Source organism: Penicillium psychrosexuale (assembly GCF_028828465.1).
Source record: "Penicillium psychrosexuale strain IBT 29551 chromosome Unknown utg000001l, whole genome shotgun sequence".
NCBI classification, from domain to species: Eukaryota; Fungi; Ascomycota; class Eurotiomycetes; order Eurotiales; family Aspergillaceae; genus Penicillium; species Penicillium psychrosexuale.
Genome location: NW_026643186.1, coordinates 2516329 through 2530899, shown reverse-complemented (window position 1 = coordinate 2530899; position 14571 = coordinate 2516329). Strand labels below are relative to the sequence as shown.

The window sequence follows — 14571 nt, the reverse complement described above, 5'->3', positions numbered from 1 at the left end:
CAGGTCAGGAAGATGTGTTCCTGGAATAGGAGGAACATGACAGAGAAGTAAGAAGACGTCAGGGTGCGAGTACGGGGAAGTGGACAGCGTCGGGGCGAAGTCTCCGCCTGGACTCTCCCATCGAAAAAAATACGGCTGCCTCACAACGTCACTCATCACCACAGCCATGAAAAGAGTTGTTCTAACAGCCAATAAGGGCTCCCGGCCACAGGGCTCGATCTGTCAATTATGTCAGTTCTCGACTTCAACGCCCCGTCGTGGCCTCCCTATAGCGCGTCTCCCCACCGCTCGCGCAAGTCGAGCTGCGACCTCCAATCTCCGTTTACAACCCTCGAATCGAACCGATGAATTGGTATTAGGCTCTCCTTCGCTTATTTTCCGTCGATATGCTTCCGCTGCAACCACTAGGATAAGCCCAGAGGATGCAATCAAAGAGATTGCGCAGGATGCATTGGCCGTACATCAATCAAACGCGGCGGCCTCCAACGAGGTGGTGATAGAATTGCTACAAAGATGCCAGCTGGTCGCCAAATCCCTTGTCTTACAGGAACGGGATCAAAGCGAGGGATCATCAAAGGGTGAGGGCAACGCGGTCTCTTCTTTACTAGACCTGGAGGAGAAGCAACCTGCGCCGAAGAACAAAGGCAAACCACACTCCTTACAACATCCGGACCCCCGACTGGCAAATTCAGTCGCAAAAATCGCCGTTGACCTCTTAAAGGACGAGAAGGTCTTCATTTCGCCCGAAGCTCTGGCCTCCTGCACCGAGACCCTGACTCTACTGCGACGGGCCGAGCACTTCCCCGAGCTCTTCCACCTTTATGCCTACAAGCCTGTCCCAGAAGAGGGTAGCTCTCCAGTGAAGTTGCTGAAAGCCAATCCCAAGAGTGTCAACAGCGCCGTTCCGGCGGAGCTGGCTAACATGGCTCTTGGGGTTGCCATTGCACAGAAAAACCTCTCGCTCGTGCTGGCCATCATCGACAATACTTTCTGCGCCCCCGCCTTCCACCGTGCGAAGATCTTCAAGAAAGCCGGCGTCCCGCTGGCTGGCCTTGCGGCTGCCCCGGCTGCTTGCTATGCTCTCGCATCGTGGGCCGCAACATTCCAGAACACAATGGATCCGAGCGTAGCGACTGGGATTGCGTTTGCCGCTTCACTGGCTTACGTTGGCGGTGCATCCTCCATGGGATTTTTGGCTATTACCACGGCTAACGATCAGATGGAGCGTGTGGTCTGGATTCCTGGTATCCCACTGCGGCAACGGTGGTTGCGCGAGGAAGAGCGCGCTGCTATGGATAGAGTTGCTGTTGCATGGGGTTTTAAGGATCCTTATATGAGAGGCGAGGAAGTTGGTGAAGAGTGGGAAAGTCTTCGTGAGTTCATTGGCATGCGGGGCATGGTTCTGGATAAGACCGAATTGATGGAAGGCATGGAGTAACTAGATTCACTGCATGTGTATCATAGGAGTCTCTTGTTTCACACATAATGAGCAATGTAACATACAAATCTAAGCTTTATCTACAGCTACATTATACCGGTAAAATTACGATAATAGAATAGCAGATTGAGACCGATCATGAGCTTCATTTTTTTTAAAGTCGTGAGACTATGAGATAAACCCAATACTCAGGCCCAAACTAGAAAACACCGGCGCAGTTAAGCGACAGATAATCTAGTAGACACGGTGGGGAGGAGACATGGAAGCCTTGATGACAAGACTGCCAACGTTCTGCCAGCCCTTCTTGAGGAGGGAGACGAGGTAGTTGATGGCGAGCATGAGGTTGGCAACGAGGGCCTCCTTCTCCATCTCGACGTTGCCAATGGCAACACCGAGGCACAGAACCTTCTTGAGCTGGAACTTGATGGTGGAGCGGACGTCGGTGACCTTGACGGCCATGTCCTCAGCGGCGGAGACGGGGGTAGGGAACTTGCCGGCCTTGGACAGACCGGGACCGAGGAGACGGGGAATCTGCTTGATCAGACCCTCGGAAGCAAGGAAGGCATCGTACTTGCGAGCAAGCTTCTTGATGAGCTTCTTGTTCTTGTTGAGCTTCTTGAGATCGTCAACGGACATGGCATCGATACCGTGGTGCTTGGCACGGTCAAGATCGTGCTGATCACCAAGAACACTATAGATTCCGTCCGTTAGCTTCTATGTTCATTTGAGGTGTATACATCCTTCGCCGCCGCGCATCGTGGGATGTGAAAGATTGCCCCGCGGGACGAGTTGTCGATGGGAAACGCACCAGATGGCCATGTTGGGGCGGGGAACGCTGGGCAGCTTGATGGTGCCAGAGAAACGCTTATCACGCTGGGGATCGTAGTTCTTCAGGCCGATCTGAAGCTCAACGGTCTCGTTGAAGTTACGCTTCTTCTCATTGAGAGAGTAGTTGAGAAGGTTCTCGACATTCTGGCGCACTCCGGCTGTAATGAGAAGAGCAGTTAGTGGCAAGATCAAGTAGAGAATATCATGGAGTGAATCGTACCGACTGTGATCTTGGACATGATTGCTACAGTCTTCCAAAAGAAGTTAAAATTCTGTTGGTATGGCTCTGCGCTGAATGCTTGAGAAAAGAAATTGTCGAGGGCCGTGAATTTCTCCGCTTGTGGGTGTGGACTTGCGCTAGTCTATATTAGGATTAGCGGTGCCCTAGATTTTTGTTTGCTGACTCATCGCGCAGCCTGAGGCATGAATACGAACCGATTTCCCCAACCTCGGCAAGACCTACGCTGTATGACGGCCACGGATACTTCACTCAATGCAATTCCACTCGCTCATACTCCGTACAAATTATCGCATTAGCAAGCGTCGACTCGGCTTGTATAAAAAATAATATCGAGAATCCTAATCCCTCTTCGTATTGCTCGGTCAGGTCAACATTGCTGCTGTTTCAAGTAACCGCCGGCCTCGCCTAGTACGCTTTTCCTGTTACTGCATTTGGCAAAACTTCCAATATTAGACCAGGTGAGGACTAGTTAGTGCAAATAATGGAACATCGATCTTGCTTGTCAATAATATGTCGGGCACACACGAAACAAAAGTATACGAAGAGGTCTGGACGGATACTAAATTGGTGATTCCCCCGGAGAATTGGGATTAAAGTGATAAATGCCCAGATAAGAAGCACACAGACTTATATTTCAAAGCTCAAAGCTATATACGATTCATGTAGGTACGTCCATTGTATTTTATAGAACGTACGGCATACTCAGGTAGAAGCATCGACCGGGTCGCCCCGCCACATGGCCGACCCGCTTATATCGATCGATCATTACTTTATTATTTATCCTATTTCATTGTTCAAGAAAGTATCTCGTTATTTGATAATACTTTGTGCAGCGATAGTAGTTAGGACTTGGATCGGATATGTTTATAAATACCTTGTTTTCGCATATCCCCGAAGATCGATCTAGATCAACCACAAGCACGAGTCCGTATTAAGCAGGCACAAAGCAGTCCAGCTGAGTAGATACATCATTTTCACAGGCTGTGGTACCTGGTATTAATTATCAAATACGTATACACCACCTAAAAGTATCTTCAAGACTCCTCGTCATTAGCATCTTCTGACCACAAACAATATATATCGAATAGTCCAGATGACCGACCAACACGCAAGCTTTTGCTAAGCAGACGGGTATATAATTACAGCAACCTACAAAACGAGCAAATAGGAAGCTAGATTATCTATTTTAGGACAGTTCTCAACAGGTGAAACAAACTTGGCATGGTCTGCGGGGGCTGCATCTGATCGCAGCGCTTAAACGTGACCGGCGGCAGTGTCAGCCTCAGGACTGGTCACCCAACCCCCCTTTGGCGTCGAGGGCTATTGCCTTGTGTTTCGATTTATTTAGACATCCACAGTGAGATTAGAATACTTAAACTTGACTTTCTGCTTATTCTTTTTGTGATATACTCCAGGTTTGCATTCTATGGTCAAGGTTGTTTACACCTGGGCATGACTCTTGGCTTGACTTAATCCGAGATACCCCCTCCTGACTTGGCAGCTGATCTTTCGACTATTGGGCTACTGGCTATTGATTTTTTTTTTTTTGGTTTATTTGCAAACCACTTTGTTTGGCTTTATCATGTCTTCTACAACAGATTCGCGCGAGTCAACTGCACCGCAGGATTACTACTCAAGTCTTGACGATGAGGGCTTGCTTGTGGAAAAGTTCAAGAACATCGACGATAAGACGCAGTTTTACCTTGCTATGCGCCGTCTACAGGATCCTCTTACTCGGAATTTCGTGCTCGATTTCGGGAACGAAGAGGCATGGTGTGCGTCTGATCTGAACACTAACGAACTGAAACGGTTGCTGAGCAAGCCAGTAAGTCTTTTTCGAAAATTAGACTTGAGTCTATGCAACAGTCAAGGGCTGACATGATACAGAGAGACAAGTGCTTCGGTACACGGTGGATGTAAGAATGAAGTCCTCAAATGTAGACGAGTATATACTGACATTGCGATCCCAGCAATATATGGGCACCAGAGGAGCAGAAGGAAAGCATAAGGGTATGTTTAATTTCATTCGCATATGAGCAGTAATGACTGACCATAGGGTTCTAGGCGATTACCAAATACTATGGTGTGTCAGAACGGCTACAGGGGATGATGTGCACAGAGCCAGTGGATCCTGCACCCAAAACTACACCTGTACCAAACAAAAGGACTTCGAAATCGCCTATTATTGAGCCGTCGTTCGAGCACGAAGTGGATGACCCGGAGAATGCACTCAAGCATCTCGCCGATCCAGATAAATCGCGCGAGTCGGCGTCATTCTCGAATCTCACCTTCGCACAAGTCACGAATCAAATCTGGCACTTCTCTTCTGTGGATCATGGTCCTCGCTGTAAGTACATCACACCAAATCTGAGTGAGCATAAACATTAAGAATCTGTCAGACACATGTATCGGCTATAATACGTTGTATGTGATTCCCACACTATCACAACCGAATGGCCAAGATCTCCCGGATGGAAAACGGCTTTGGACCTGGCTGATCCAGTGCGATGATGGTGAGCATCCCATTTCTCGGACCTCGAGTGCAGCCGCTAACTTATTTGTAGGCACAATAATCTCAATCCAAGAGAACCCGTTCCCGAGACGGAAGGCAGTGCCAATAGATGAAGCCAAGCCAGTCCTCGACATCGTGCGCAGGAACATCCGCTTTATTTTCGCTGGCGTTTCGAGACAGCACTTTGCCATGTCCGAGAGCGAGTCACTGATTACCATCCGAGTGCGACATTTTAGTGACCTCGGACCGGATCAAGCCAATATCAAGCAGAAGGATGGACCGAGTTTGCTCTTCTACTACATCTTCGATGACTGGGTGTCAAGTTATGGACTTATCGCAAAGCGAGAACACAAATATGGTGTTGCTTTGGAGAAATTGGTTAGTATTGTCGGGAAAGCACGATTGTGTTAATGTGTTCTGATGGCTAACTCCGCGCAGAGAGGGCAAATGCTCGATCGTCCGGTTGTGGATTTGGTAAACGAATTGCACTGGCTAGGCCGACGACTCGCAGTTCTCAAACGATTGTACCGGAGCTATGAGCTTATCATGCGACGACTCTTGCAACGGCAACGTATGCTCCGCGACGAAGCGCGTTCGTCTCAACCAGCCCCGGTTTCGTATGGAGCCACCTTTAGCGACATGGAGTATGTGGATATGCGCCAGTCGAGTGTCGTGAGCGATTTCACTTTCCATGACACAACTGATAAATCGGTCGGGGTGCAGCTGAGCTCGACGGCCGTGGCGCGTTTCGAACGGTTGGTTGATCGGATCAATCTGTACTGTTTGAGCGAGATTGAGAACTGTCTGAATGAGAAAGAGTCGTTGACGTTCCTGGTGAGTATCTTCCCGCGCTTTATTCCGAGAACTCTGCTGACGTGGCCTAGAATTTCAACTTGATTGCGCTCAAAGACTCGCAGGCTGTTGAAAAGCTCACACGGATCACTATCCTGCTGGCTAAGGCGACCATTTTGTTCCTGCCGGTTAGCTTGATGAGTGCATACTTTTCGACGGAACTCGTTGGGGTCAAGAACGGGTACACCAAGGCGGATTACTGGGTCAGTTTCGTGGTGATCTTCCTTGTAACCATCTTGCTCTTGACCGTTTTCGGTTACGCCAGCGATACCGTCGAGGGCAGGACGATCTATCGGTCCATGATACGAACATTCTTCCGACGGTCTCGCCAGAGAATGTCGCGACGATCAGAAGAATAAGAGAAATTGGCTATGACGGCATGAAGAACCGAGAGATGTGGTGGAAGAAATTACGCAGGCACGATAAGTGTGGGAAGGTCGGGCCTATCACTCGGCCTATCAGACACAGTGGGACCTTTTCCTGAGGGTCTTAGCCCGGGGGAACTCCCTTTGGTATTTCATTTACGGGGCCAACACGGTGTCCTCTTTCTAGGAAAATATACCTTCCCGAATCTATAGCTAGTTATAGGCAGAACTATTAGAGTCATACCATATATAGTCGACCGAATCTAAATCATAAGTTGCCTTCTTCATATATCTCTCAGCCTCATTTTCTCGACGTTGCGTGCTCTCCAGCAAAACGGGTGACAAAGACTACGCCCACCGCCGTCGGTCTGCGTATTTCCACGTATTCAAAACAAAAACGAAACAAATTTCACCCTTCTGACTTCTCTTCGATAATTCCCCTGAACTTGCATCTCTTGAGACTCCTTAAACAACATTTATACTCTTTTCTGCCGGTAAGTGGTTGATCCGGTTTTGACTGGCTCGTGCCCAGACTTACCCCCCTTCCCCCCTGGATCTCTGACCGACAAGTCCACAACACGTTTTCCAACCCCTCCGCTTCTCCCCTTTCAACCACATCCCTCGATATATCTCTGACCTATCCACTCCTCCCAGGATCCGAGGGTTTTCTCGCTACCGACAATATGGGTATTACTTTCTCGCGGTTGTTCGACCGACTATGGGGCCGCAAGGAGATGCGCATCCTGATGGTCGGTCTTGACGCCGCTGGTAAGACCACCATCCTGTACAAGCTCAAGCTCGGTGAAATCGTCACCACCATTCCCACGATTGGTTAGTCCGCCCCTCGACCCATCTATCGGCGACACCGTGATGCGCTCTTCGCAATTTATAAGCCGTATAAGAGACATTCAAAACCCCCCGGAAACTGATGCCTAGTACAGGATTCAACGTCGAGACGGTCGAATACAAGAACATTCAGTTCACTGTGTGGGATGTCGGTGGTCAAGATAAGATTCGTCCTCTGTGGCGCCACTACTTCCAGAATACCCAGGGTATTATTTTCGTGGTTGACAGCAACGATCGCGATCGTGTTGTTGAGGCCCGTGAGGAGTTGCAGCGCATGTTGAACGAGGACGAGCTCCGTGATGCTCTCCTCCTGGTGTTCGCCAACAAGCAGGATTTGCCGGTAAGGATTTGGATTGTTGGAGGATGTTTGCTAGATGAAATGGCATGCTCACCTCCCCCGCTTTTTTCTAGAACGCTATGAGCCCCGCCGAGATCACGCAGCAGCTTGGTCTTCAGAGCCTTACTCGCCGTGCTTGGGTAAGTGACATCCTTGATGTCGGTGTTATCTAGAAATTCACTAACCGTCCTAGTTCATCCAATCCACCTGCGCCACCACTGGTGACGGTCTGTACGAGGGTCTGGAGTGGCTCGCTGATGCGCTCCGGAAAACCAACCGCGATTAAGGTCTATAATGCGAATTCGAATCGGACGTGTAGCTGGGTGAAGGAGAATACCGATATCTGCGAATGATGGATTGATGATGACGATGGCGGGGAGTTCTTTGGCCATACATGACATTGATCTCTGCAAGGAAAGGTTCTGCAACTGGTTCGCTACTTCTTTTGATGTTCTCTCTTCAAACGGCTCTTTTTCCTCTACGCTATGCTATTAGCCTCATTTGTTTTTCTTCTCTCCGGCGTCGCCACTCCAAAATTACTTCTCTGCCTTGGAACCCCCAGAGATCTGTATAAGTTCTCAAATTGTAAAATCTCAGAATCTCGATTGGGCAAGGAGAGTGAGAGAGAACACAAGAGGAACAAATGAGCAAATTTCGAAGTTTCATCTGCTTTCTGCTTTCTTATCTTGGCTTGAGGCCTGTAGGGCTCAGTCGGACTGAGTAAATTTCAGTCCGGGCTCAGGTACCATCACGTGATGGATTAACAAGGGTCTGACTGTCATTCCAATGTTGTTTTTGTTCAATTCTTATAATAAAGTATGGTAAAGAAGTTTCTACTTTGCTTATGTCTAGCCATGGACTTTAAGATTATGTGGGACAAAATATACATCAGTAGGATCCACATAATTAGGGCTAATGTGGACATATGGAGTCCCCGGATCTATAGGACAAAATGCGTATAACTGCGTGAACGAATGCTTTAAACATACACAGCTCTGACTGCCAAAGACATGTCACGAACGCTCAGTGTCTGCAGGTTCCTGGTATGGCCAGAGTTTGGTGAACAACTCTTTCTCTTCGTCATCTTTAGCTAGTCCGATGAAGATATCTTTGAATTTCCGGCTATTCTTCTGGGCTGTATCATAGTCTTTGGGCAGGACCATGCCATCCACCGGGAGCACAGATTCATCTCGAAATATTGTCAGCAACTTCCCGACACCATTTATATTCTCCTCTTCCTTGGAGTGAAGTTCGATATCCTGATTGGTGAAATCGATCGGACATGCTACACCCGGGACGAGTTCTTCCCACTGAGCGAAGAGCAACATGAGTGATTCGCGAAGAAAAAATAGATCGCGATTTTCCCACACTCCTGTAACCAGCCAAACTGGTTTTCGGATGATAGGGATATTTTTATTTTGGGGGACAGACCAGTAACGAGGCGATAGTCTGTACACCTTGGCCAGGTAGTATTTGTGAAGTATCTGACTCTCTAGATCGTCGTCGATCTTGCGTTGTTCTTCTGCACCTAGGCTGTCAAAGTCTTTCGGTCTTTCGGCCACGGCCCAGCCTTCTTGAAGAGGCCCACGGTGGGCACACATCCTTGGGACATCGGCATGATAGAATAACGGTGCAGCACACGCCGATTGCCAATCCACGATACGTGTGATTTGAAGGGTCTCTGGATCGACGAAGATGTTATCCAGATGAAGATCGGGGTGCATTAGAACGTTGTTGGATGCTGCTTCGTTGGTAGATTGAGGAATAAGATAGGGAGCAACTTTCATATATTTGGTCAAAAGAGCAAGACCGTCCTCGGGATGTTCCTGGGTTTTGAGCGACCGATAGTAGTTCATCCGAGGAATTGCATGTGACTTGATATATGAAATCTCGTTGCGTCCCAATGCGCGAGTGTAGTCGCTGGAATCCTTCCCTATATTTAGAAAGACAATTAGAAGCTTTACACTAGCCTTTCGATTCTCTGACTTACAGGGACCACGATCCAAATTCATGCCACTCCTTACCCCGTTCCACAATTCGCTGGTAGTGAGAGGTCCCATGGCAAAAATATCAGGGATGCTGGTCGTAGCAGACTGAATGTTGGCTTCTTTAGGTTCCTCGCCTAGGGAGCGAAGATCGTCCTTGAGGTAAATACAGCCGTGCATATCGAAAGTCACACCGGTTAAAGTGTTCTGAATGTCAATCACCTGGATGATCAATTGGAGCTTTGATTCTCGAGGCCATAGATTCCAAACAGAGCCTAGACGAACACCGGGCGCTTTTTCTTCAATGATATACTCGGCCCCAACATGATTATTTGCATCAAAGGACCATGCTAGAACTCGGGGAACAGGGAGCTTCAAGACGTCGGAAAGCTAGATGAATTGAATTGTAAGATTGGATATAGCAAAGATGATTGGCAGTCTTACTTACTAATTTATGTGTGGCGACCTCGGAAGCAATTGTGAAACGAGCAGCCCCGGCGTTGGGATTTGGGAGCTTTGCGAAAACCTCACAACCGTTATTCATTGTCAAAATAAATGCCTTGTTATGTAGGCCTTCTGCACATTTTGTGACTTTGGTACCTAATGAATATTAGCATATTAGTATATTGCAAGTTCCTAAGGATAGCAACGCACAAGATTGAGCTCCCTCGCAAACACTGAGGGCAACTTGAACAAGTTGCTGTAGGTCAAACTCCACGTAACGTTTAGAGAGTTCTTTTTCTTCGTTAAATCTTGAAATTCGAGCCAAGTTAAAAATCATTTTCCAAAAGAAAATGAACTGCGTAGCTTACAGCCACCGGTGTCTGGTGTATCGGTGCAGATCTTCCTCGGAAATCTTCTCATCTGAAAGAAAAATAATCAACAACTCAGCCCAGATCACGGTGTATTTTGAATATGATTACCTTGACCATTCTGTGTCTCAGCATAGAGCTCAGGAGAGCAGTGTCGTCTGCCTAGGCGAGACGTGGTGAAGAAGCTCATATTCTGAGGTCGGGAGCAAGGAAAGGCACGTGCTCGTACACGTGTATTACTTTTCCAATTGATCCAACGAATTCTAGAAATAATTCTCATTGTCATCTTGTAGAATAGCCCCGGCGAGTGTCATATCAAGGTGCGATGAGGACTTGGAAGGGGGTTAAATTTGAGCACGTGCTGACATACCCAGTGAGCCTCATACAAATCCGATATACCAAACCTTGGAAGGTTACGGAGACTCACAACCTTATTTTGACTGTGCGAGGTAGTTCTTTCCATTTGTTTCGCGTGCCTTCCAAATTTCGATTCCTACTTTCTATCGCATGCAGATCTATTCAATAAATGGAATTACCCACTTCGTCACGGCCAAGGAACCACGTTTGCTCGTGCTCTATGCGGAGTCGAGACCTGTTTTACCGTGGCCAAAACCTTCTTACAGACACTTCGGCTGTCCTACGTAGTTGGCAAGAGTTTGTGCAACATGCCAAGCTGCAGAATTTATGATCGACCACTCGCGCATACGTGGCCAGCGAGCAAATTATCCTCGAAGCCCACCGGATTCTGAGCCGAAACTACCGAGTATACTGGCGTCTATCGATCACACGAAGCTAGTGCGGGCCTACATACATTTCCTCATCCCTCTAGTTCCATACAAAATGCAGGGTAAGTTCTACGAACTCAAGTGGGACCTAAAAAAGCCGTAACAAATGGGACTATTGATCCCATGGCCTTAGCTTCGACGCATACGTATATTTTCGTGGACATTCATCTGCTTACTGGCAACAAGCTATGCAGAGAACTATGTCCTAGCTCATGGGAAGAAGTATGGCCGCGTTGACTAGTGCTGTGGTTCAATGAAGTCTAGGGCTGGTCATGGGTTGACCATGGAGGTTTAAGTATTTTGCAGGATGTTACGCATCAAAGAGCTCTAGCACTGGAGTATAGAGCTATAGATATGTTCAATTTCATCAATTACACAAGAGTCGTCGCCGGTGTCTTTTCGGTAGTCTTCACAGATATTGTTTTTTGCCCAAATCCAGCTAGGTAAGTATATGCGTACAAGACCCATAAAAAGGCCCATTAAATAGTAAATACACCTAGAAACCAAAATAGATTTAAAAGAAACAAGACGCAATCTCCAGGGCTGATCCGCTCGGGCTTGGACCAGTCCATTTTGAGGACACAACTGCGTAATCCCTCATTTCTTGGACAGCGCCAACAGTCTTGGCACTTTTAACTGCAGAAATTACCGACTTGGGCCCTTGGGGCTGTTTATCTTCTGTTTCGCATTTGAATATCGTCTAGTTCTAGGCAGTTTCGTCTGTTTTTTACTGTTTCACTGTTTTCACCTCCTTTTAGCTCTTTTCCCTCTTAAGAGCGACTCCGGACCAAGCCCCATTGCCTGGCCGACGATCAACAACAACACAGCTCATCGCGTGCCTCTCCCTCGGTCCAACAACCACCCCTGATTTGGGCAATATTGAACAGATTTTTCTATCGTTACACTTGTTAGATAGATGGGCTGGTGATCGTGTGATTTTGGACAATTAACTACCTCACTCATTCAATGTTGATATATTGTCTGGCATCATGACCGTTCAGGCGAGGAGGGCCTCCGCAGCCTACAAGGCCCCATCACCATATAATTCACGAGATACAGACATCGAAAAACAACCCACCACTGGGCGCCACACCTATCACCACCACCAAAGCGATGACCCCGATACTGAAGACGAGTTGCTGGACGATAACAACGTCGCGGAATCCTACCCGCCGCCCGTCGTAGCTGGCGGCAGTCTTCGCCGCCCCCAAGCTAGCGTTGGCTTTCGCGTACCCCAGCGGATCATGCGCTGGCTTTGCTTCGCTCTTTTCGCCGCCCTCGTCGTCTTCATCCTCACCCTTTTCCGCTTTACCATCTCCTCCTCCGTTTCACAAGTCGCCGTCGACCTGCCCGCGGTCGGCGCCCCGAAGCCGCCATTATGGGAGACATTCCCGTTCCTCAATCGCTATGAGGGCGGTATATCTTCCTTGGTTCCGCGCTCTGAAAATATCCCCGAGTACCCTGGCGATGGCTCCGAGGATCTGGGTTCGCGGACGGACAGCGACGAGCAAAAGGCGCAGGTGCAGGAGCAGGACGCCAACAAGGTGACTAAGAGGGATATGAGCCCGAACATGTTGAGTAATGTGTTCAATCCTTATCCTGACTACCAATCGCCGGAATACATAGAAAAACATGGCGAGAAGCGCGAGTGCTTCCTCAATGCGGAAAACACGCTACGGATTCCGTCTATCCAAAGCTACCCTGGAGTTCCAAAGGGCTTCCCAGATCCAGCGATAGGTTCGAGCGAGATATTGGGTATTCGGGACGACATGTGCTTTGATCGATTTGGCCGATTGGGTCCATACGGGTTAGGATACGGGGCTAAGAAAGGCGGCATCGGCGCGGGCATGGAGGGCCACCGTGAGGGTGCCGACCGCGTGTGGGAGGATGTCCCGCCGGTCGATTTCCGACAAGTGGATTGGGCTGCTGCGCAACACCGTTGTCACGCGGCTAATCGCCATCGCTTCAACGAGCTGCCGGAGCCGCGTCTCAACCGCTTCGTTTCTATGCCTGTAGGTATTCCTAAGGTGAACATCCCGCCGCCTTTGGAAGACAGCCGCAATGAACCGCCCAAGGTTGGACCTGAGCGTCTGCCGCGCACTGCAGTGGTTATCCGCACATGGCACGACTTTCACTATACACCAGAGGACATTATGTATATGCGCTCCATCATCTCAGAGCTCTCGCTTCTGTCTGGTGGCGAGTATACTGTTCACTTCTTGGTTCATGTCAAGGATACCCTTTTGCAGATCTGGTCCGATGACGAGACATATCAGCGTGTGCTTGATGAAGCACTACCAGAGGAGTTCCGCGGCATGGGGACTCTCTGGTCCGAGCCACAGATGGCCCTGATGTATGCCGGATTGGAGGAGACCATGACTCGCGGTCTGCCAATCCACGGTGTATACCGCAGCACGTACATGCCAATGCAGTACTTCGCTTTCCAGCATCCTGAGTACGATTACTTCTGGAATTGGGAGATGGATGCGCGTTACACGGGCCATTGGTACCACCTCTTCGACAAGGTCGGCGAATGGGCGAAAAAGCAGCCACGAAAGGGTCTGTGGGAACGCAATGCTCGCTTCTATGTTCCGTCCGTCCACGGCTCCTGGGAAGACTTCCGGCAGATGGTCCGCGTGCAGACCGAAAGCGGTACGAACTCCGCCAACAACATGTGGAGCGCCGTCAAGGGCAATACGCGGAGCACAATGCACCAACAGGGCGACAAGTCCATCTGGGGCCCCGAGCGCCCCGACGAACAGGATATCTTCGAGGTTGAAGGTGAGGGCATCCCGCCCACGAGCATGGATAAGGACCAGTACCAATGGGGCGTGGGTGAGGAGGCCGACCTGGTCGTGTTCAATCCGCTCTACGACCCCGAGGGCACGACCTGGCTGCTGCGCGATGACGTGACAGGCTACAACAAGGAGAATGGCATGCCACCGCGGCGCACCGCAATCATCACCGCGTCGCGCATTTCCCGTAAACTGCTCATCACCATGCACCGCGAATGCAGCCTCAAGCGCCACAGCATGTTCTCGGAGATGTGGCCCGCCACCACCGCACTTCACCACGGCTTCAAGGCTGTCTTTGTCCCGCACGCCGTCTATGTCGACCGCCGCTGGCCGACCCGCTACCTGGATTCAGTGTTCAATGCCGGTCGCAACGGAGCTTCCGGCGGTGCTCGTACGTCTATCTTCGGCGATCGCGAACACAACTTCCGTGGGACGACCTGGTTCTACTCGGCGGGCTTCTCGCCGAACATCTGGCGCCGCTGGCTTGGCCTCCGCGTCGACAATGACGGCGGTGAGCAGCAAGAGCTAGCTAGCGAGGGCCGCATGTGTCTTCCTCCTATGCTATTACATCCCGTCAAAGAAGTCAATATGATCATTGACGACGGAGAGAAAGTAGAGGACCAGTGAAGAAAGAGGGAGTATATATGATTTCTCTCGGAATTGCTGCTGCAATTCGTTTCTTGGGTGTCCCTCACACCTTCCCTTCCTGCCATCTCCAGGATTCATGCACGCTTTGGGGTAGATGCTTATTTGTCTTGCATTGGTTCTCATAATT

General features: G+C 49.4%; 6 protein-coding genes across 6 annotated transcripts; 4 read left to right on the top strand and 2 right to left on the bottom strand.

Moving 5' to 3' along the window:
• Positions 1-166: 166 nt before the first annotated feature.
• On the top strand, positions 167-1438 carry N7518_000981 (uncharacterized protein; the record flags this gene model as incomplete). The annotated part of the gene is made up of 1 exon (XM_057181909.1): positions 167-1438. The coding sequence occupies one exon, from the start codon at positions 167-169 to the stop codon at positions 1436-1438; it is 1272 nt and encodes a 423-aa protein (XP_057047259.1).
• Positions 1439-1672: 234 nt separating this feature from the next.
• On the bottom strand, positions 1673-2628 carry N7518_000980 (60S ribosomal uL1 domain-containing protein; the record flags this gene model as incomplete). Its single annotated transcript, XM_057181908.1, has 3 exons — positions 1673-2129; positions 2247-2424; positions 2487-2628. Coding segments are annotated over 3 exons (777 nt in total), but the record flags the coding sequence as incomplete, so codon positions are not given.
• Positions 2629-4089: 1461 nt separating this feature from the next.
• N7518_000979 (uncharacterized protein) lies at positions 4090-6230 on the top strand (the record flags this gene model as incomplete). The annotated part of the gene is made up of 7 exons (XM_057181907.1): positions 4090-4332; positions 4395-4423; positions 4478-4517; positions 4572-4854; positions 5072-5397; positions 5458-5853; positions 5904-6230. 7 exons carry the CDS (start codon positions 4090-4092, stop codon positions 6228-6230), a joined length of 1644 nt encoding a protein of 547 aa, XP_057047257.1.
• A 689-nt stretch (positions 6231-6919) lies between these two features.
• On the top strand, positions 6920-7705 carry arfA (putative ADP-ribosylation factor; the record flags this gene model as incomplete). The annotated part of the gene is made up of 4 exons (XM_057181906.1): positions 6920-7067; positions 7178-7422; positions 7494-7559; positions 7613-7705. The coding sequence occupies 4 exons, from the start codon at positions 6920-6922 to the stop codon at positions 7703-7705; spliced, it is 552 nt and encodes a 183-aa protein (XP_057047256.1).
• Positions 7706-8432: 727 nt separating this feature from the next.
• On the bottom strand, positions 8433-9948 carry N7518_000977 (Aminoglycoside phosphotransferase; the record flags this gene model as incomplete). Its single annotated transcript, XM_057181905.1, has 3 exons — positions 8433-9352; positions 9410-9794; positions 9853-9948. 3 exons carry the CDS (start codon positions 9946-9948, stop codon positions 8433-8435), a joined length of 1401 nt encoding a protein of 466 aa, XP_057047255.1.
• Positions 9949-11990: 2042 nt separating this feature from the next.
• N7518_000976 (DUF3405 domain-containing protein) lies at positions 11991-14423 on the top strand (the record flags this gene model as incomplete). The annotated part of the gene is made up of 1 exon (XM_057181904.1): positions 11991-14423. The coding sequence occupies one exon, from the start codon at positions 11991-11993 to the stop codon at positions 14421-14423; it is 2433 nt and encodes an 810-aa protein (XP_057047254.1).
• Between the last annotated feature and the right edge of the window lie 148 nt (positions 14424-14571).